At 45.3% G+C, this 22,864-nt stretch overlaps 1 protein-coding gene across 3 annotated transcripts; it reads left to right on the top strand.

Annotated features, from left to right (window-relative positions):
• The first annotated feature begins 14,571 nt into the window (after nucleotides 1-14,571).
• On the top strand, nucleotides 14,572-21,103 carry EOMES (eomesodermin). 3 transcript variants are annotated; one of them, XM_037828457.1, is made up of 6 exons: nucleotides 14,572-15,754; nucleotides 16,794-16,948; nucleotides 17,680-17,777; nucleotides 18,202-18,360; nucleotides 18,448-18,509; nucleotides 19,251-21,103. In XM_037828457.1, exons 1-6 carry the CDS (start codon nucleotides 14,892-14,894, stop codon nucleotides 19,987-19,989), a joined length of 2,076 nt encoding a protein of 691 aa, XP_037684385.1. In that variant the 5' UTR covers nucleotides 14,572-14,891; the 3' UTR covers nucleotides 19,990-21,103. The 3 variants fall into 3 exon arrangements, with proteins under 3 accessions (XP_037684385.1, XP_037684395.1, XP_037684376.1); XM_037828467.1 differs by having other exon boundaries at nucleotides 17,656-17,777; nucleotides 19,308-21,103; XM_037828448.1 differs by having other exon boundaries at nucleotides 17,656-17,777.
• Nucleotides 21,104-22,864: the final 1,761 nt, after the last annotated feature.

Below are 22,864 nucleotides of genomic sequence, written 5' to 3'. Positions count from 1 at the left end.
CTGTTATTTCAGATAAAATAAGAATAGATGGAAAATGTTTTTAACTTTGAATATATTAAAAAAATACATATGCAAAATATAGTTTTTCAAAGACATTTTCAAATATATTCCAAATACATATATTTTCTATATATACTCAAAGTTCAGCATCAGGCTGAATGATTTCACATTGGAAGCATTCTCACTACCATCAAGATGAGGATATCACCCAGCCACACTTTTATTTAACATTTGTTCTGTGGGGTAGTTTGGTACTCGAGTTAATCTATTAGCATAGAGGAGGAAGTGATCATGTTCTAGCAGATGATATAGAAACACAAAAGATGATCAAATGCAAAGCTAGTCAATTTCAAAAGAGAATGCAAAAGGGTAGTTGATAACAAGATTTTTTTTCCTTTAATTTTTTTAAATCAATATATTATGTACATATATATGGAAATTTAACATATATAAGATCATGTATATCCTAGCATCTTAGTTTGCTAGGTCTACTGTAACAAAGTACTACAGACTAATTGACTTAAACAATGGAAGTTTGTTGTCTCACAGCTCTGGAGGCTAGAAATCCAAAAACAAGTTGTTGGTAGGGCCATCCTTCCACTTAAAGGGGAAAATCCTTTCCATGCTTCTCTCCTGGATTCTGATGCGTGGCCGGCAATCTGTCATTCCTTGGTTGGTGGCAACATAAGTCAGTCTCTGCCTCCATCACATGGCTGTCTTCTTTCTTTTCACTTTCACTGATTGTGTCCAAATTTCCTCTGCTTATGAGGACACCAGTTTGGCCTCAACTGATAATACCTTCAAAGATCCTACTTCCAAATGGGGTCACATTCACATTACCAGAAATTAGGGCTTGAATGTATCTGTTTGTGATGCACAGTTTAATCCACAGGTGTTAACCTGTGTTTACTACGAAAAATTTCAAATACACATGAAAGTACATGGATTGGTATAATGAACCCCCTGCAAATTATTACTCAGTTTTAACAATTAGCAAATAGCATTTTGCCAGTCTAGAATATTTTAGTGTTGTCTTTTAAAATAATCTTTTTTTTAACTACAAAAATAAATGTTCAGGGAAAAATACAGATTTGAAAAAAAAGAAAAAAGAAAAATCACTTGCAATCCTATAATCAGGGATAATCAGTGTTAATAAGTTGGTGACTATCACAAGATTATTTTGGAAAATCAATAGCTTTCCTATAGACAAATAAGATCCAGTTACAAAATATGAGATCCTCTTTGCAAAAGGAATAACAGCAACATAATCAGGAATAAAAATACATAAGGATAAATGTATCAAGAAAGACACAGGTCTATATAAACAAAAACATGTATCTATGCTGAGAGAAGACTTGGGTACAAGTTAGAGATATATTAATGTGTGGAAAGAATCAATATTTTAAAAGACCTCATTTTTTTTCTAAACAAATTTTTAAATTCAATGCAATCCTGGCTAAAATGCCAGTTCTCAATTTCTTCTGGAATAATAAAAATCAGAAATTAGCCAAGAAATTGCTTTTAAAAGAAGCTGCATGTTTTAGTCCTATGGGGGGAACTATATTATAAAGCTAAGGTAATTAAAATAGCATGTCATTGCTACAGAAATAGAAAACAGTTCAATGGCAGCTAATAAGACCCAAAATTAGACCCAATTTGGTACATATTTTCTAAAGCATTATAAATCAAGGATAACTCAGTATGTGGTATATGGACAATGGGTTAGTCAACTGCCAGAACATAAAGATGAATTTATACCTACTCTTTCCCTCAAAATGAATTTCAAATATATCAAACATTTAGATAACTAAAATATGAAAGCACTGGAAGAAATCTTGGAGCGGGTAAGGTTTTTCCTCTAGCTTCACATAAAGCCCAACATACATCAAGAAAGATATTTAAGTTTTCTGTATGGAATAAAATACCATAAACTAAGTCAAAAGACAAAGGATAAAATGTGGGGAAATACTTGGAAACACAAATATTGGAAACACAAAGCACAGATATGTATGCTGTCCAAAGACCTCTTACTACACTTAACCGAGACGCACATGTTCATTATAAATACAAAGCAATACTGAGATTTTTTTTTCCCCTACCAAACTGACAAAGAATAGAAAGGTTAATAATAGCTGATGTTGGTAAGGATAAAGAAAGATAAATAGGTACTCCTGAACGTTTTTTATTGGGAGTGTAAATTGGTAAAATATTTGTGGAAAAGTATGTAAAGTTGTTTGTTGTGAGGATGTTCATTGTGGTGTTGCTTATAACAGGAAAAACTGGATTAGTGTTTCTATACTTACATATTGCATACACACTACATTTGTGTAACATAGTGCCCAAGCATATCTTGAAAGATATACAACTGTCATACTTAACATGTTGATTCAAATTATCTTAAATATTAAGGTAATTATTACTTCAATATGTAGAGCAGGCTCCACACAATCCATTTTCATCTCAAAGCTGTCACCATAGATTGAGATTCTTTCCCTCTCTCTGCTGTTGCTTGAGCATTGGATTCCCTTAAAGAGATTTCCCTCACAGTCACAAGATGGTGTCAGAGGCAACCAGACTACTTGTTTCCTTTTCCTTTTTCAGTAGGAAAGTGAAGGGGAAAAACCTCTCCCCCAAATATTGACTCTGTCTTTCCATTCGGTCTGACTAGGCCAGTAGCAATCTCCATAGGAATGACACATGTGGATTGGCCTAGAATAAAGAGGCTCTCCCCTGATATTGGAGGTTCATCTTTCCCTGAGTTATGTGGGACAGAGACAGATGCCTGAATAAAATAGGAAATTTTTTTAGGGAAAAGAAGTGGGAGTAGATGGAAACCAAGTAGGCACCCTTTAGTGCTCCACAACCACAAAGTCTTTAGAGCTGAATTATGTTTTTCTTTTTTTTTAATTCACTCTTTCTGGCTTTTTTTTTTTTCTTTTACAAAGACCATGTATCATCATGAAAAAAAATATTTTTTCTCAATCCAAAAAAGAACAAAACAAAACAAAACAAACAAACAAAAGAAAGAACGAACAGTGGAAAACCTAGATTTGAGAACTCACTGATATCATCACTCCACCTTCACATGCTAAAAATTTTCAGTTGCTGGAAGGTCATAAACTTATAAGATGAAAGGAAAGCAAAGGATTCCCTTAATCCCTGTCTGCTTTGACAAATAGCTTCTCTATGGGCGCACAGCCACTGGAAGAGGAAATGATGCAAGTATTCACATAAATATTTAGTACTTGAATAAGAATACAGAACAATAAATGCATGCTAAAGAATAGCATCTACCTGTCACCTTTTCATCTTTTCCTCCCTTCTTTAACTTGATGTCCCTTTCCTTAATACTTAATGGTTAAAATGAAGTCCAAAAATTAGGAGGTGCCATTCTCAATAGTCCAAGATTCTAAAATGTTTCTAACCTTGTTTAAAAAATATATAATCTGACCTCTATGACCCAATAATCCCACTCCTGTGAGTATAGGCCTGACAGGAATGCAAGACATGTATTTGCCAAAGGACATGTACAGGAATGTTCATCCCAGCACTATCCATAATAACTCCAAACTGGAAGCAATTCAAGTGCCCCCAAGAGTAGAAAGGATAAAGTATAGGATATTCACATGATTAGATCCAAGTATATATGGAGCCATGAGAATGAACAAATGTACTTACATACGACAACATGAATGAATATGCCGAATGCAAGTTGAGTGAAAGAAGCCAGACACAAAGGAGAACATGCTGTAAGACTCCATTTGTATAAAACTCAAAAACAGAGAAAACTAATCGACGGTGACGAAAGTCAAGATGGTGGGTACTGTGAGAGACAGTGACCAGAAAGAACTGTGGGGGGTTTCTGGGTTTTGAACAATACCGAATTTCTTAACAAGGGTACTCACTATACAAATATACAAATGTGCTCAATTTGGGAAAACTTGACGAGCTGGATTTTAGGATATGTGCTCTTCTCTATATGCATTTTACTTCAATTTTAAAAACCATTTACTTAAAAAATATGGCCTGAAATACGCAGATATAGTTAAATGGATAACAGGAATGTTCTTGGCTGTATATTATTTTATCACATGATCTTTCTGATCCCCAAAGATTTGCAAAACTAAGACCAAACTGAGATGCATTCAGATAGGCTATGCCCCATGCTTTTTCTTTCAGTCGACTGGATATTGAGAACAGAGTGATCTGGGTTCAGATCCCAAATCTACCACTTAATTGAACTTTCAAGCCCCTTCTCTCATGTCTCACCCCTGTACTCCTCCTCCTAACCTTTCTGAGTCTCAGTTGACTCATCTGGACAATTTTCTCAGCATAGTTTGGCAATTAAACCCACAGTGGGTTTAAATCTTGTCTCTGTAACGTGGTAGCTGTATGACAAGTAATTCACCTTTCAGTGCCTCTGTTTTCTCATGTGTAAGATTAAGGTAATAAATAATAGTTCCTACCTCATATGGTTGTGATGAGGATTATATGTGCTAAAAGGTTTCTTCAATTCTAAGAATTGAACCACCCCCCTTTATTTCTTGGAACTCCAGATGCAATATATAATCAATCCTGTCTTACAGTCACTGTTGGTTGGGTAGAAGTTGCAACATAGCTGTCACTATCTGTGCATACAGCTTCTTTTTTCCTTTTTATGTGTGCACTGGTGAAATATGAAAATAACACTTTGTCTAAGCAGTTTTTCAATAACCACAAAATAATAAAAAAATTAGGAGGCAGCTTTTTTTCTTCTTTCTCAATGGTAAATAAAATAATGGTGCACCTTAATGGATGGCATTTTAGATTTGATGAAATATCCTCATGACATACTTCATAGAGTTGCTGTTACAAGTTTTCTAGCATTGTTTTATTTTTAAAATATTTCCATGCCTATATTTGATTTTTACATTATGTTTTAAAAAAAATCACTTTAGGTATTTTTCATTGACTTTTAAAGCTTCCCTAGGAACTGGCCAATTGAGAGACTGCTTCCTCCAATGATGCAGGGTACTGTGTTCGGATGCCCTGCCATCATCTGCTTTCTTCTGCTCTTAGGACGCCTTCTTCCTCCCTTCCCCACCGCCAACCCCAGAGCACCAGAACATACAAGACTTGGGCCCAGAGTGCTTCCATAGGACTTCACCTGGCTGCCACCTCCCCATTCCCGCCTCAGCTCAAATGTCTGCTCTTCAGAGAAGTCCCCATCAACCCTCATCCCAATACCAAAAGCCCAGGTGTCTTCAAACTTTGCTGCACATTGGAATCACCTGGAACTCTAAGTAATACCGATGTGTAGGTATCACCCCTCAAAATTTGGATTTAATTGTTCTGGGAGCTTTATTGGCATTGGGAGTTTTAAGAATTCCCCAGGTGATTCTCAAGTGCAGCCAAGATGAGAACCACTGCATGGCCCGTTAGATAATTTTCTGATGTTCTCTCATTTGCTGACTTGTCTGTCTCGCCCACCAGCTCTCAGGCGGCATGCAATCTTGCCAACCTTGTCCAGCTCTGCACCACCACACCCCCGCTCACAATGCCTGGCACCTACAGTATGTCAATCTATGTTTTTAAATATTATTGAATCATCTGTGCCTCACGAACGCGATTTCTTAAGAGAAGTATACAGGGCTTCGGCTCTCCAAGAGTAGCCATTGGGCCCGAAGTTAATTCAGAAAGTTATTTTTTATCGGATCTCTCCTTGGGCCTTTGACAACAGGCGATTTCTAGCCCGCGTCTGCCCAACCCCATCCCCGCCCCCAGCAGCTAAACCAAGTGGGATGTTAATGGGGCTGGCGGTTGCCTCCAGGTCTTCCTCTTTGATCTGACCTTCTGGAGCATCTGGACTGTCTAGCAGATCGTTCGGCCGCTCACGGGCCCCAGGAGTACAGGCAGGGAGGGTCCTAGAGCTTGTTTTCTCGTCTCTGGGGCCTTAGAGCACGAACAATGAGGGGGCCTCAGAGAAAGGAAAACTCCCACAGAGAGGTGTAGGCAGGGTGCCGCACAAGCAGGGCAAGGGGGCGCTGCGCCTTCTGCTGCACAAACCTCTCAGCCCGCCGCGCGTTTCCGGGGGCGCGGGACTGCTGGCAGCCGGCCTCAGAGAGGACCGCAGCGTGGGTCGGTGTTGACTCGCGTTGCTGCAAGGAAAGCCCCCAAAGCAACAAGTTGTTGTCCCCACCCCGCACCCCCTGCCTTTCCCGCCAATTGTGCGTCCCGGTGTGCAAAAACTCTTAAGTCTCCAGGAACTAACTCCAAATGTATTTTAAGTGAAAAAAAGCAAGGAGTTGAAGAATGCATGCAAATGTTGGGAGGTAGTTAAGGAAAACTTCAGATGCACCTACTTGCTGGTGCAAGCATATAATGGCCCTGGAAATACACACGGGAAACTAACTGGTTCACTTCGGGCCGGGAAATTTGTAGGCGTGAGACTTTGCAACCCAGTGGCTTTTTGAGTTGCAAGTATATTATCAGATATATATTGATTTCATATTATTTTGTATGTGACAGATGTAAACACATACATATCTATGTATGTATCTTCCTATTCGGCTGATGGAATCAAAGGCGTCTATAAATTAACCTCAGGCTTCGAGGCTGACCTAAGGAATAAAGAGGAAGAAAAGGCATGAAAGGCAAATAGGGAGGGTGAGAGAAAATATGTGGGACACCCCTTCCCAAATCTTTTCACTCAATACATCCTGGGAATCAGTGGATGGTTGTGGTTAAAGAAGACCAAGGGAAACCGAGTCTGGGCTCGACTACCCCAGTGAAAACCCCGTGTGCATTTAGAATTCTAAGCTGGCGGCAGCATAGGGGTGGGGTCCCGAGACCACCTCGCTCATGCTGCGCGGCTGGGTGGGCACCCAGAACCCAACCCCCAGAGAGCTCTAGCGCAGCCTCCTGGGTTCGTACTACTGCGTAGAACTCGCTTTTTTTTTTTTTTTTTTTTTTTTTTTTGCACAGGCCGGCCAGGGCGCGGGTGGGAGCAATTGGGTATCACGGAGAGGACATTCACTGAGCTCTCGGACCCCTCCAGGACACCACTGAGGCAGAGTTGACCTCTCTGCTGGTGGTTGAGTTCACGGTCCCTGAGCTGCAGGTTGAGTTTTGAGGGCGGACATGGGGGCCTCGAGGGGAAAGAAGGGAGAGTCCCTAGGGGCCGCCTGGTTTCCCCGCGTCTCCGCAATGCAAAGGCTTGGGGAGTGTGCCAAGGAGGTGAGAAGGACCCCAACGTCCCAGAAGCGCGCCTTGATGAGGGAGAAGGGCCCGCCTCGACCCCCGGCTAGGAGTGGAAAGAGAAAGGGAAACTCGGCTGGAAGGAGGAGGAGAATTGGCTGTTGCTTCGGGGCGCTTCCTCAGTAGTTCGCCTCTCCGTAAAAGCTCCGGGCCAGGAGACCCCAATTTTCTGTTTTCTATTACAGGTTAAAGAGTGCCAGAGAGAACGCGCTGCCTCCCCAGCTTCCGAGACCGCTCCGACCAACTACTTATCTGGTTGTATGCTCTCAGGCAACTTGCTTTACCTCTCCCAGCCTTGGTTTTCTTTTCTGTAAAATGGGGGTGATAAGTGTACCTACCTCTGTGAGGTGATGGTGGGAGCGAAATGGGATAATATATGCCAAGGGTTTCGCATGTGAGAGCGTTCTACGCATACTATGGTTATCTCAAGCAAGGATGACCGACCCGAGCCCAGGATTGGGATTTAGGACGGAGTTATGGGAACTGGCTTTCTCCAAAAAGACTCATTTTAAAGGCCCAGCCGCTGCAGACCGAGACCGGACTCCGTCCATTCGCTGTCTCTGAAGCCACACAGGTTCCCGGATTCCAGCGCCCACGTCGGAGTATCTACCCCACACCCCAAAAAAGCCACTCATACCCCCTGCTCATTCACATGCTTATTCCTTCCTTCCCCCTCGAAGCCCCGCAGCTCAGATAAACTGGACTCGAATTCCCGGGCTGCCATTTTTAGCTGTGCCTTTGGGCAGGGGTTTCACCTCACCAAGCATCACATTACCCATCTGTAAAATAGAGGGATAATAACATTTTAGGGTGCTGATTGAAAGCAACTGTACAGGTAAAGCCAAGGGTCTGGACTATAATCAGCTTCTTTTATTATTTTCCTCCTTTGAGTGGATTCTTGAAAAGTCAGCCCCACTGGATAGGGAGATGATTCCAGCTACTCTTTGCCCCCCCCCCCCCCAGAGACTCGGTTCTTGTGGACCCTTCCTAACCTGTGGAGGAAGAGAGCTCCATGAACCCTCCCGCAACCTGACGATAGGTTAAACAGCCCAGGCTGCCTGGGCTTGGTGGCCTCCTCCAGACTTCCTCAATAGCAGCCCTCTTTGGCTGGTCTTGTTCAGTCACTGTCCTCTCATTTTGCAGATGCCGCCACCGAAGCCTCGGGGACCCACAAGGAGTGGGTCCAGAAAGGGTCTTTTTCGGGGCTCCCAGTTCAGGGTGCCTTCTCCCGCAGCAAGAACCCTGCAGGAGGCTTCCGACGACCCACTTAACTCCTTCATAGCAGGGCGTTGAACCAAGTAGGTGGAGAACAAAACCTGAGTTCATTTTCTTTCTTTGACAAATAACCTGCCGGAACGGCAAACTCCCGGCGGGGTGGCGGGAGGGCGGGGAGGCCCTGGGGAAAACAGAATGCTAATGCTGTGTCCCGGAGGGAGCGGAAGGCGAACTTGGGTTAGGGCGCCCCGGCCGCCTCGCTTTGAAGTGCATCTTTCCGCCGCGCCGTCGAGTACACTTGGTTTCCTTTTCCCTTTGGGGGAAATAGAGAAGAGCTGGTAGGATAACTGGGGACTCTCCGCTGGTGTTCTGACTGACTCACTCCTGTTTCCTCCGATGCCCGTTGCCTTCAACCTGTTTGTTTCTCGGCCTCCCTTGCCAGATTGGGAATCCCTGGAAGACGAGGACTAAGGTTCATTCATCCTCATTTAGTCCCAGCGTCTAGTAAGAAGGACAAAAAGTGAACTCAATGTACAAGTATGAAGGGTAATAATAGGAAAGTATGTACACCTTCCTATGTGCTAGGTGCGGTTCCAATTGCTTTACATTATGCTCTCATTACAGAGTGGGAAACTGAGGCACGGAGAGGTTATGAGCTTGCTCAGGCTCACAAAGCTAATAAAAGCAAAGCCACAATGAATGAATGAATACACATTTTTGCTTTTCCCTGAGGGTGCTGGAAAGGGAGACGTTTAAATAATGTTCTCGATCTCTTTTGTTTTTCTATCCTGTGTCCTTCTTGCCTTCCTCCTTCCCTCCCACCCTCTCTTCTTTGGTTTTCTTGTGGGCTAAATCATTTCTGCCAGTAACTAGCCCCGCCCCCCCAGCCCAATCTTCCTCTTCCATTTCTCTGATAGGGCCTGGATAGAAGATTCCAGCTGCTCCGGTCATAGTGAAGCCTTGGTCAACAGGATTGGATTCTGCCCACCTGTTGTGTAAACATACTGCCACACCTGTATCATAGAGATGCCTTTTGTTGAAACATTACTTTTCATAGGCTCTGCCAACTCTGTTAGTGATGTGCAGTTGATTTATGTTCGGTGTAATATTTCTCCTTGGGTACAGGGTGGTTGCTCCATTAATAACTGTTTTGCAATTCCAGAACTAACTTTCTTTTCTTCCTGTGGAAAAACCTTAAAACATTGACATCCATGCAATAATGTAAGAACTTTGGATTAGGAAGTTCTTAAAAAATGAAAAAAAAAAAAAACAAAAAACTTTAAAAGTCTTAAGACAAAAATGCCAGGTCCACTTATTTAGAAAAAGAAGACCATTTTTCACTTTAGCCTTTGTGGTTATAAAAAATGAGACCTTACACTCTCATTGGGCTATGTGTTAGCTAATCCAGCACACAGATCTAATAACTCCTTTCTTTCATTAAATGTATGAGCCCCTACTAAGTACTAGGCCTTTCAAGGTGCAACAGTCAACAGGACAGATGGAGCCAGGTACAGCTTTCATATTTCAAAGAAGCAACAATTAGTCAAACATTCCCTCAATATACTCTTTTTCAGTATTTTACCATATTTACCTCAGGTGGCTTTTCTTATTATTTATGTGACTATGCACTCCTCTAAATATGATGATGATGATAAAATAAATCCTAAATCCACGAATTCATTTGCAGTTTAAAAAGCCCCGTTATTACAAAGACAAGTCAAGATTATAGGCTACTGCTAATGATTCTTGATCAATGTTTATGAAAAGATCATTTTTGGTAAAAAGCAATTTATAGAATGTTCATTAAATTCCATTCCAGGATGCACCCCCCGCCTCATATTTTAACAATGTAAAACAACTAAAATTAACAATCTATTACATAGTCTAATAGCTAAGATAATAGTTTAAGTCGGTCATTTTTACTCAAAAAATATAGTGGGTTTAATATTGCCCTTTGCCTTGCACATTTGTGGATCCGTTGAATATTTTTAAAGCAAGTGACCAGTCTATTTCAGTGTCACAGTGAAAAATAAATTTTATAAGACTGAAACTGTGTTCGTGGGACTACCTGGCTGCAGTCAGCAACATCAACACTACTGGTCCTTGCCAAAATGTTTTATCTTGTGGGACATTTACCTTAAAAGAAATGAAACATGAATAACAGTACTTTCCCTCCCCCTTTGGAAAAACAGCGGAGGTAGCAGATCTGGCCATCAGAGAACAAAGGGCCAAAGAGTGAACCTGAGATGGTGAAATAAAATGTAACATCAACAAAAAAAGGGCCATAGATAAATAGTAAAAAGACCAACTCGCCACAAAAAAACCATTGACGTTTTCACAGAGTCAGGTCGAAGCACCGGTGACCGGTTAATGTTGGAATGTTTTCCTAGGGTTAAAAGGAGAACCGGCAGCAAGTCTGCTCAGAATTTACAAAGTGTTTGAATAACATGGACAGTGTTTTGATAACACGTTTTTAGTGGGGGTGAAAATAATAGAATTTATTGGGGCATTTATATGGGCCCCCTTGGTTGTGTGTGTAGGGAGAGTTAAACCACATATCATTGCTCTCATCTATAGCAGCACCCCTGTAATTGATTCATATATGTAAGTACATTTGATATACAGGACTGTTATGACTAGATGCTCTTCAGATTTACTTTTAAAATATGACTAGATGCTCTTCAGATTTACTTTTAAAAGCTGAATACACTGATAGTGGTTACCCTGAAGGGAGAGAAAGGGATAAACGGTCACCTGGCCAAGTGAACAATAACTTTGTGCTATCATGTGGCATGAAGTTGGTATCATTACTTGGAATAATAGAGCATGAGATCTTTAATATGCTCACACACAGACTTGGCCTTGGCTTCCCTATATCCTTCAAAGGGTCCTGCTTGCTCCATCTCAGTTTGAAAGGTGCAAGATGTGAATTAATCCAGCCGGCATTTGGGTCCGGGATTCCAAGAGGTCTCCACGTTTCCTCCCTAATGTTGATGTTTTTGTTCAGTGTATTGAAATACACTGTCAGCTAAGCCACATAAAAACCAGGCACCTTTCAATAAATGTCTCATTTGGATTTCATGAAGCTTGGGGTGTAATTGAAATCAAACAGCAAACAGGCTGGAAGGCTCTGTTATTTGCCCACCCAATCTAAGGAGGGTGCTGCCTGACATGTTCACTGCAGCTACTGCTTTAGCTTTCTTTTCTGTTCCTGTTTCTGGAAAGAAGTGTTTGGGTTTTTAAAGTAGGACTGGGACATGTGAAAATAATTTCTATGTTTCTTTCCCTGATTTTAAGTAAAATTGAGAAAGCAAAAGAAAAGTCTATTCTGTGTAGAAAATCACAGATTTACTCATCTTTAATTTTCCAGACATTTTAGACTAGTATATTCCATATGTAATAATAATAACAGCAATTTAATTACTTAATTAACACAGAGGAACCATTAAATGAGATTTCTTTGTCTCTATGCAGACAAAAAAAAAAGCTTCTGTAGTTGAAACAGTGCTATTCATTATTTTATAGAGGAATTTGTAATATATATTTATACTGTAATGTAATTTATAATATATTATATTTTTTCCATTTTCAAAATCTTGGGTCCCAGAGAATTTTATACAGCCTGACTTTTGATCCTTTTTCAATTTGTCTGTTTCCCCATCTCTAAAAGTGTTATAGTTTGGATGTAATAAGAGATTTATTGGGGAGCTGGGGAGATACAAACCACAATTCCCTGCCCAACGAATCAACACAACTCTTAGTTGTACATATCGTGTATATATTTAATAATTAGGTGACATTCAATGAACCCACGCGCTTTCAAGAGTTTGCTCTGTGACTGGAATAAAAGCAACCCTTTCTGATGTGGCGCGGGGGACAGCTGGCCCATGTTATTTGCGCCAGAGTGGGTCGGAACGATGCCTGTTGCCTGCGATGGCACTTTGCCACGCGCAGCGATTCCGAGCCGCCTCGAAAGCGTTTTGAAGGGACACGAAGGCCCGCTTCCATCTATGTTAAAGCGCAAAATTGCCACACCTCCATCTCTAAATATCCGCAAAGAATGAGAGATTAAGTCTGATCCCTACTATCTCCTCAAACATGCTGCAGCTATGGTCGAGGCTAACGTGGAGAAGCCCACGAATCGTAACCAGGAACCCCTAGCTCCGGGCCACCTCGCCCAAGCCGCCCAAGCCGCACGGCACCTTCCTTTCCTTGAGATCGCGTCACCCTCGCGGAATTTCTACGTTGAAAATCATGAAGTTACCGTCTTCAAAAACGCTATCCTATTTGAAGAATTCAATTCTTTAAGACTTCCACGGATCAAAATAAAACAAAAGCGGGAGAGGTAGGAGTGGGGTGGTGGGGCGATCCGAGCATCTGACACTCTAAATCCGAACCAAGCTAATAGGACGAAAAACAGCGAGCCCAGGGCTCAATGCGCTCTGTGCAGCCAGCCTTGAGCGGATCTGCGCCCAGACCGCTCTCGCCCAGCACTGACTCGGCCCCCGCCCCGGCCCACTCGCCTTCACTTGTCCCCTCCCCTCGGCTGTGCCTTGACCCTGAAAACCTTCGCGCGCGCTTGGTTTTCACCACCACGGAAAACTGATAAATGCCCTGGAGCGTCTGAGTGCATTAACGGCCTCTTGGTTCTCTAACCTAAACCTGCGCAGAATGTTGGTTCGGTGGTAGTTTGAACCTTGGTTCGAAAGCTTCGCGCTGTTCTACACTGGCGGGTTTGCGCTCAGCAAGTCCTGCGGTCGCCTCATCTGTTGTGGGCGACGAGTTTCCCGTGTGATCGAGTTCGGTGGGGAAGCAGAGCCTCGACATCTCAGCCGGAAAATGCGCTCCCGGAGCGATTACAAGCCGCGTCCGTAATTGCTTATTAACTGTGAATATTCAGGCTTCTACTTATCTGCCATCAAACATGTCCCCCTTCTGTAATAATAAAACAATAATATATGACGGCACCGCTCTTGACTCTACTGTCTGCGGAAATGCAGGTTGGAGAAACAGGCAGCTGGGGCCAAGGGGCTTAATTCAATATCAAACTGATTATTTCACTAATTATTCTATCTCCTGTGTTGCGCCGCGGAGGAGAGGCTCAGGGAATCTTAACCGCGCGACTGCCAGGGAACCTTTGTTTCTCGGTGCCAGGCCCGACTGAAAACGGGGGGCGGGGGCTGCGAAATCCAGGATTCAGGGAAACCGAATAGAGTGGATTTTAAATTGTGAAGCGTAAAAGTGATTGCCTTCCGAAGGCAGGCGAGTTGACATGAGGATGAGGGTAAGTGGTTAGCTCGTTTAGTTTTGGTCTTGGATGGTTCCCAATGCCCACCCCACCCGCGCTTCTGATCTAGAAGCTGAGGGCATCAATACTCGCTGGAGGCGAAGTGCTCTCACTGTCTCCGGAATCTCAAATGCTGAGCGTGAGTCCTTTCCACACACCCTTCCCACGGGTAAAAGGATAGGGTGAACAAAAAGATGGGAGGGAGTCCTCCCCCGTCCGGAGGAAGGTGTGCCTTAAGTTACAGCCTCTGATGGGGAAAGACACTTGGCTCGGGCCTCTCTTCAGCTCTCCCCAGTCGCCCATTCTCGGGAACCCGTGCCTCCCGGCAAGCAGTCAGCTTGTAGAGCATTTCTCCCTCCGGTATCTAAAACCTGCTCCTGCTCCTGTAATGCCAGAGGAGAGAGCCGAAGTGACCTCCGCGCAAAGAGAGTGCTGCGCTACGAAGACCCCCAAACCCTATTCCCCGAAATTCCAGAGAAATACAGACACCAGAATTAACTCTCACATCGGGACAGAGTCTCCAAAAAAAAAAAAAAAAAGAAAGAAAAGGGAAGGAAGGAAGGAAGGAAGGAAGGAAGGGATGGAGGGAGGGAGGGAATAAAGGAAAAGAAAGTCGTAGGCGACTGATCTAATTAGTAAATGCTTAATTGAATTAGTGTCACCTCTATCAGCCAATAGGAGGGTCCCCAGGCTGCGGGACTGCTAAGCCCCTCCCCGGCCGCACGTACATAAAGGCGCCGCAGACAGCCCGCAAGTTTCCAAGTGGCCAACTTGGCCGATGGTTTGGCAATTGAGAAGCGACAAAAAGGCGTGGGCTGGTGGGTGGACAGGGACTGAGATCTAAGTCCTCTTCTCCTGTGAGTGTGGAAGGCGGGAGAGGGAAGCAAGAGGAAGGAACAGGAGAGTGCTTCTTGGTCAGTTTCCATCTCTTGCCTTCGAACTCAGTGCGCTTTCCCCGCCGGAAAGACGCCGGGTCAGGGCGCGCGAGTGCGCGCTGGTGGGGTCAGCGCGTCGGCAGGTGGGTAGTACCCGCGCGCGAATTAGGGGAAGTTACCTTCCCCTCGGAAGAGGGCGCTGGCTCCCCCAACCTGCCTTTATAATAAGGCCGCGGGAGGAGAGGAAGCTGCCAGCTGCCGTCTGCGCTTTGCAAAGCATGCAGTTAGGGGAGCAGCTCTTCGTGAGCTCGGTGAACCTGCCTAGCGCGCACTTCTACCCGCTGGAGAGTGCGCGAGGCGGCAGCGGCGGAAGCGCCGGAAGCGCTGGTCACCTCCCCGGCGCGGCTCCGTCACCTCAGAGGCTGGACTTAGACAAAGCGCCCAAGAAGTTCTCTGGCAACCTCTCGTGCGACGCGGGGAGCGGGGAGTCCGCAACCTCCAGCGCGGGGGCTCCCGCGGCCATGCTCAGTGACGCCGACGCCGGGGACGCCTTCGCCAGCGCCGCTACAGTGGCCAAGCCAGGGCCCCCGGACGGCCGCAAGGGCTCCCCCTGCGGGGAGGAGGAGCTGCCCTCGGCCGCTGCCGCCGCCACCGCACGCTACTCCATGGACAGCCTGAGCTCGGAGCGCTACTACCTCCAGTCCCCCGGGCCTCAGGGCTCAGAGCTGGCCGCGCCTTGCTCGCTCTTCCCGTACCAGGCGGCGGCGGGGGCGCCCCACGGATCTGTGTACCCGGCTCCCAACGGGGCGCGCTACCCCTACGGCTCCATGCTGCCCCCCGGCGGCTTCCCCACCGCTGTGTGCCCACCCGGGAGAGCTCAGTTTGGCCCGGGAGCCGGCGCAGGCAGTGGCGCGGGAAGCAGCAGCGGCGGGGGAGGCGGCCCGGGTGCCTATCAGTACAGCCAGGGGACTCCGCTATACGGGCCTTACCCTGGGGCGGCAGCGGCCGGTTCTTGCGGAGGATTGGGAGGTTTGGGGGTTCCCGGTTCCGGCTTCCGCGCCCACGTCTACCTGTGCAACCGGCCTTTGTGGCTCAAATTCCACCGCCACCAAACTGAGATGATTATTACGAAACAGGGCAGGTGAGCGCAGCGCGGAGGGACCCTGGGGCGCGGGGGTAAAGGGTGAGTGTGTGATCTTGGAGAAGGTCGGGTGTGAAGGAGTGCGCCCACTCGCTGCGCGCTTTGCTAGCAGTCTTTCCGCGCTCAATAAGTGGATACAACGTATCTCCAACGCCCTTGCTTTCCCGGTCCCGGCAACCGCGGCTAGTGCAGGAGGCTAAAGTTACCGCTGCCGGCCCTTCCCCCCGGGCATCCTCACTTGAACTGGCCGAGAGGTGACGGGAATGGAAATTTGGGCACATCCAGAAAGCTAGATTCACTAGTTCTGCCAACTTGGCGGTGTGCTGTTCCCTGCGCTCTGGCGAGGAGCTGGGGTTGGACGAAGGCTCAGGGTGGACCACCCGAGCACAGTAGATGGGCTCCCGCAGCTTTAGGCGCCGGGGTCTCCACAGGGCGCCTCCGGGAGATGGGCGTGAGGTACAGAGAGCCCGCCTGGGAGGGTTGGTCCGGGTAGTTGGTTAGGCTGAATTTGGAGGGTTCACGGCGCGAGAAGGTTCTGATACAGATCCAACTGCTAACAATGGTTATTTCTGGGGGAAAGTAAGGGGGGCGGGTGCTGGGAGAGGGGCGCTCAAAAAGGACTTTAGCCTTGCCGTTAGAATTTTTTAAATTACTGTTATTTATAAGGAGAACTTAATCTTGTTCTCTGACTCTTGTACATTTAAAAATAAATCCTTTTAAATTCCTAAAAGGAAAATAATGAGCGTCTGAAAGGGCCGAGAACTTAAGTGAGGAGGAGGTTTAAAAGCCCATGAATTTGAGAAATACTGACTTTGGGGGGAATTATTTGGGAAAAGAGAGGTGTTTCAAGAGTTGCCAACTGAAAAATATTTTTCTTAGTTTCAGCCCACTTCATGTACCAGTATTCTGTTCATTGTAGGCTTGTAAATGTGTTATTTCGACCCCACCCCAGAAAGTCCGCGGAACCCGGCGGAGTGTGAGCAGCACTTCCGGCGATCCCTATTTAAATCGCTTATCTTGGTTCTGTTCCCTTGCACAGGCGCATGTTTCCTTTCTTGAGCTTCAATATAAACGGACTCAATCCCACGGCCCACTACAACGTGTTCGTAGAGGTGGTGCTGGCAGACCCCAACCATTGGCGCTTCCAGGGGGGCAAGTGGGTGACATGCGGCAAAGCTGACAATAACATGCAGGGTGAGGAGAGGGGAGACTCGGGCGGGGGGTGGGTGTGAGGGGCAGGAAAGAAATCTGAATTCTGACTCAGACAATTCACATTTAAATCTGGCACTGTTTTTTTTTGTTGTTGTTGTTTTGTTTCGTTTTGTTTTTTGGTGTTTTGTTCCCCTCCACCCCCATCTGGAGCCTAGAAGTGTTAATATGAGTTTCTTCTGTTGACTGTTTGAAGGAGAGAATTACACAGTCATATTTCTTGCCTACCAATATACAGAAACTTTAACCAGACTTCACCCTTCCAATTCCTACCTCTGTACAATTTGAGAAGCTAATAGTCATAAGATCTGTGGGTGGAAGGCATTCCTGGCAATGTTCACTCCCCAAGGTTGAGTCCGTGCATGAAAGTCCAGCGACCTTCATTGCTTTAGAAGGCCCCAAATTGACCTTCAAGAGGCATCTCCATTTGGCTTCATTTTTGAGTTTTGACCTATTGTTAAGACGAGTGCCTTGTTCAAGGAATGCTGGAAGCACAGGAGGCCTGGGAAGGCATATCAAAGTTTGAGTCCAGGTGACCTCCACCAGCTTTCTTAAGCAGCTAGCTCTGGAGAGAATTGGGCTGTAAGTCTTGGTCTTGATCTTAGCGATAGCTAACAGATACCCCTGCCCCACCCCCATTTACAAACAGCCCTATATGTCTGGGTTTTGTGTTTTGTTTCATTTTCTCTTAGGCAACAAAATGTATGTTCACCCAGAGTCTCCTAATACTGGTTCCCACTGGATGAGACAGGAGATATCCTTTGGGAAATTAAAACTCACCAATAACAAAGGCGCGAATAACAACAACACCCAGGTAGAGTGACAGAGGAGGGGGTGTCTTCCGGCTATACATCTCTTCTAAGAAGAGTCCATATTCTTTTCACAGTTGTGACCTGTTTGCTCACCTAATTCTTTCTAACCTTTTATTTTTCTTTTGACTTTTCTCGTTTTCACTTTCTTACTGGATTTCAATAATAGCGAGTTGAATATTAGGAACAGAAATATTGAAATCTGTGGGGGCCTTAAGAAATCAAGAGGAAAGATAGTGTTTATCAAACACACCAGCTAGATTTTAAGTTTCAAAAAATGGCAGTGAAAAGATCTCTAAAATGGAAATTAAGGAAGAAAGTTGCTGGTGGGGAGGAATTCCAAAATATATTAATTTGTTGAAATCTATTTTTGTTGATCCTCCACAAGACTTTTTAGATTTGGTAACTCTTTTTCTGTATCATTTCCAGATGATAGTCTTACAGTCTTTACACAAGTACCAACCACGACTCCACATTGTCGAAGTTACAGAGGATGGCGTGGAGGACTTGAACGAGCCCTCAAAGACCCAGACTTTTACCTTCTCAGAAACACAGTTCATTGCAGTAACTGCCTACCAAAACACTGATGTGAGTGTCCCAAATATTCCAGGAATCTCTAAAGCCATATCTGGCATGACAAAAAGCACTCAACGACCATTTTTCTCCCCCATCTAGATTACTCAACTAAAGATTGATCATAACCCCTTTGCAAAAGGCTTCAGGGACAACTATGATTCGTAAGTGCACCTTTTTTCTTTTTTTCACACCTGCATGCTCATCTTTGAACAGAACACACATAATCAGACATTTTAAGAATATATTCTAGGAAGAGCTTTCATGTTTGGGATTTGAAGTTATTTTTATTTTGGCATATATTTTGCATTTAATCTTGCTTTAGAATTTTCACAGAAGGGTTTTATTACTTTCTAAAGAAATATTAAGAACTTAAAAATGAGAAAGTATTTTTTAACATTAGAATGGAAACTTGAAATTTTAACAATCTGCATTCATATACTTTCTCATTTTGATCCAGCTTTTTTATCCTCACAAGAGGGGGTATTACTCCTCCCCCTTTTTGTTAATAGAAGAAAAATCTGAAACTAAGCAGATGCAAATGCCCATTTAATCTGAGTTTTCTAACACCACAGCCAGCATTCTTTCTCTCACATTGGCAAGGAAGGGTTGCTCTGAGTTCTTCAAGTTCTAGAATTTACAAAGGTGGCTTTTCTGTGGTTTAAGTACATACTGCCTAAGGGGAACCTTTTTATGTGGTGGAGTTTTCTCCCATGAGACAAGAGTCTAGCTAAAATAGGCCAGTGCATCTCCTACCTCTCTTTTCCTCCACTTCAACGGACCAGCACTCTCAGGACAGACAACCAGCAACTTTCATTTTTTTTTCATTTCTGGGAGATGATTTGTTTGGGGACAACATTAGGTCTTTTTTTTTTTTTTTTCAAGTGTTTCTCTTTATATTGTAGCATGTACACCGCTTCCGAAAATGACAGGTTAACTCCATCTCCCACGGATTCTCCTAGATCCCATCAGATTGTCCCTGGAGGTCGGTACGGCGTTCAATCCTTCTTCCCGGAGCCCTTTGTCAACACTTTACCTCAAGCCCGATACTATAATGGAGAGAGAACCGTGCCACAGACCAACGGTCTCCTTTCGCCCCAACAGAGCGAAGAGGTGGCCAACCCTCCCCAGCGATGGCTTGTCACACCTGTTCAGCAACCTGGGACCAACAAACTAGACATCGGTTCCTATGAGTCCGAATATTCTTCCAGCACCTTGCTGCCATATGGCATTAAATCCTTACCCCTCCAGACATCCCATGCCCTGGGGTATTACCCTGATCCAACCTTCCCTGCAATGGCAGGGTGGGGAGGTCGAAGTTCTTATCAGAGGAAGATGACAGCTGGACTACCATGGACCTCCAGAACAAGCCCCCCTATATTCTCTGAAGATCAACTCTCCAAGGAGAAGGTCAAAGAAGAAATTACCTCTTCTTGGATAGAGACACCCCCTTCCATCAAGTCTCTTGATTCCAATGATTCGGGCGTATACACCAGTGCTTGTAAGCGAAGGCGGCTGTCTCCTAGCACCTCCAGTAATGAAAATTCTCCCTCCATAAAGTGTGAGGACATTAATGCTGAAGAGTATAGTAAAGACACCTCAAAAGGCATGGGGGGATATTATGCTTTTTACACAACTCCCTAAAGAAGTATTTTAACCTCGTGAAAATTAGCTACCTTTTTGCAGATGGACTTGGTGGTGTTTTTTTTTGTTGTCTTTGCCTAGGTTGCCAAAAAGACATTTGCCTTCCACCTTGATGCATCCCGTTTTGTGCAATTCTCTAAAGAAGGTGCCAAAGCTTTTTGATTGCTGCAGGTAACTGAAACAGACCTAGCATTTCTTTTTCTTTTTAAAATGAAGTTAATGGAGGACTTTAAAATGTTTCAAAATTTGAAGGATATTCAAGGGTCCAGGTTTATTTATTGGAGACACTAAATATTCAGTGAAGCAGGGCTGTGAAGATTGAGTGCCCAGCACTATCAAATGAGTTGAAAGCTTTGGTTCTCATTACTATTTGTAAATCTTTAAGCAAATAGAGGCCAGGAGTGCTGAGGTGTTTTGAGTCTGGAAAAGAAGGGCTGGGCCTTAAAGCTTCAACAGGGGACTTCTGCTAGGGACAAAAGATGTTAGGCCTGGGAGTCAAGAAAAACCTTGGCGAAGGTGCTGGTTTTACCTGACTTATTCCTCCCAGGCTTTCAGAACAAGCCATGTTTGCCCTAGTTCAGGACTGTCTCACTTGAGATGTGCTAGGCCTCTGCTGTGTGCTGGGAGCACTCAGGAAAGGGCAAGGGAGTGAGGGGGAGCAGCCAAAAAGAGAGAATTTAAAACTGTACAGTTGTGTGTTTAGATACACTGTAGAATAATGTGGAATATATTGTACAAATAGTCTACGTAGGTGTCCAGGATAATGTAAAATTGGTGCTTTGGCTTTGTAAAGAATTTGCAAAACACCTAACAGCTTGCTAGGGCAAGGGGATAGTTTCTCTCATCATCCCGTATGTGGGAATATTCTGTTTACTTCTTAGATAGTTAAGAATGTATTCAGCTACCCTGTACTAACTTGAAACGTGTTTAAAGAAACCTGTTAAAGAAAACTCCTATCTCATCCTTCCTTTTCTATCCCCCACTCTCCTCCACCTTGGTAATGTGAAGAAACTAAAACTTTATGCCACAGCTCCTATAGGCTTTCTAGAGATCTTGGGTTTTTATGTACAGTCTTAAGTCATTTTTAATAAATGTGGTTCAGTATGGGAATTGGGCATAGCTCTGTCTTCTGTACTATGGGTTTTAGTCTCTTTTTTTTTTTTTTTAAATCTCGTTTTGTCTCCCTTCTCCAGCATTAACACTACCCCACCGACATCCTCCCCTTGCCCGTGGACAGCTCTAGAATCTCTAATTTGTCTCCACAGCTATGAGGGTTGGGGGCAGGGATGATTTTATCTTCTTTTTTCCTTGAAGTTGAATGGGGCTATTTCCTAAACTCACTAGGAAGTCTGGACAATGGGTGTTGGGACTGGAGGGGGATGAGATCCAAGATTACCCACATCAGGCCTAATCCAAGTCTCGAAAATCCACCCCCACCCCCACTGCCCGGCTCTTAGCGTCCGGTTTCTGCCAAGGCTCTTGGCCACTTGGTCACTTCTCCGGGCTTTTTTCTCTGCTTACTTGGGGCCACCCAGTCATGGGCCCACATGGGCTCCCCCGGAACCCCTGCAACCCTTTTGAGAGTTCCGGGTCCCGCGGCGCCGCGTGGTGCGCGGGTCGCCCACTGCTCGGCTTGGGCTCCCACTTGCGGCTTGCTTCTGCAGGAAGACACTCGGGTGCACCCGCTCGCAGAGGGCTGCTCGCCTAGTAGCTACCGCCTGGGGCCCCATCCCGGAAGACGAACTCTGCACGGGGTGATGGGCTCGCGGCGTGGGTTCGAAGGTGGACGCCGCATTTAACAAATGAATATTCTCAGTTTTCCGGCGCGCCGCTGCTCTGCAAACGGCGGCCCGGGAGCCGTTTGCCTTTGCGTTTAGCTCCGTTTGTTTGGCTCACGTTCCCCGGAGGGCGAAGGCCACCCCATCCCGGGGCTGAGCCCGTGGCCCACCGAAAAGTCAAATCAAGGAGTGACGCAGAGAGCCTCTCGCCCCGCCGCCAGACAGCGCGCCAGGCTTATCAGCAGACGGCTTCTGGCCCCGCTTGCAAACCTTTCCAGCCCCCTCCTGACCCTCCCAGGGTAAAGGTCTGGCCGGGAGGGTCATTCTGCTAACTGCGTGGCGCGGAAATGCAGCTGCTAAGAGGATTAGCTGCTGGGAGGCCGAGCAATCAGCCTGGACCTCCCCTTCCGCGCCCAATTAAGACCTCCGGGAGCTTGTACTTCGACTCTCCCCAGTTTCCCGCCCCCTCCACCCTTCCCGGGCCCGAGTTATTCCTGCGCCGCTGGTGACCTTGGGGGCGCGAGGTTTCGCCCAGTGTCTCCGACGCTGCCTGTTCAAAACACTTCAGCAAAGTCACCCTGAATTTTACCGGGGAACTGAGGGCGAAAGATCTGAGGATCTGGCTTTTAATGTATATTTATTTATGGATGACGAATTCAGACTCAGGGAGAGGGACTCACCGTCTCCCTAACTTGGGCAGCTCACCCCCACCCCAGCCCCCTACACCATCCCCATTGAACCAGCGTGCACTGGGAGACGCGATGGAATTTCGAAACTTTGCCCTCTAGAAAGCCCAAAAATGCTAATCGGTGCCCGAATGAAGCAGGCTGGCCCGAGTTTATTTCGAGTCTTGTATATTTTTGCACCGTACAGTAAAAAGGACCTGGTACTTGTGAAAAGTCCCTCACAGTGTTTAATAGAAACGTAAGTGGCTGAGTGGCCCCAATTAACACCTTGTGATAAGGCATTCCTAAGATGGAGTGTCAGACACCAAATTGTGAAGAGATGTATCTAATTAATCCTCCTAGGATGACACCGATAAACAAGCTTCTATTTAAATAAAGATCAAGAGCTCCGCGCCGCGTTTGTTTACGTTC

This window comes from Choloepus didactylus, chromosome 1 (genome assembly GCF_015220235.1).
Source record: "Choloepus didactylus isolate mChoDid1 chromosome 1, mChoDid1.pri, whole genome shotgun sequence".
Taxonomy (NCBI): domain Eukaryota; kingdom Metazoa; phylum Chordata; class Mammalia; order Pilosa; family Megalonychidae; genus Choloepus; species Choloepus didactylus.
The sequence above is the reverse complement of the archived record's forward strand: the minus strand, read 5'-3'. Positions and strand labels throughout refer to the sequence as shown.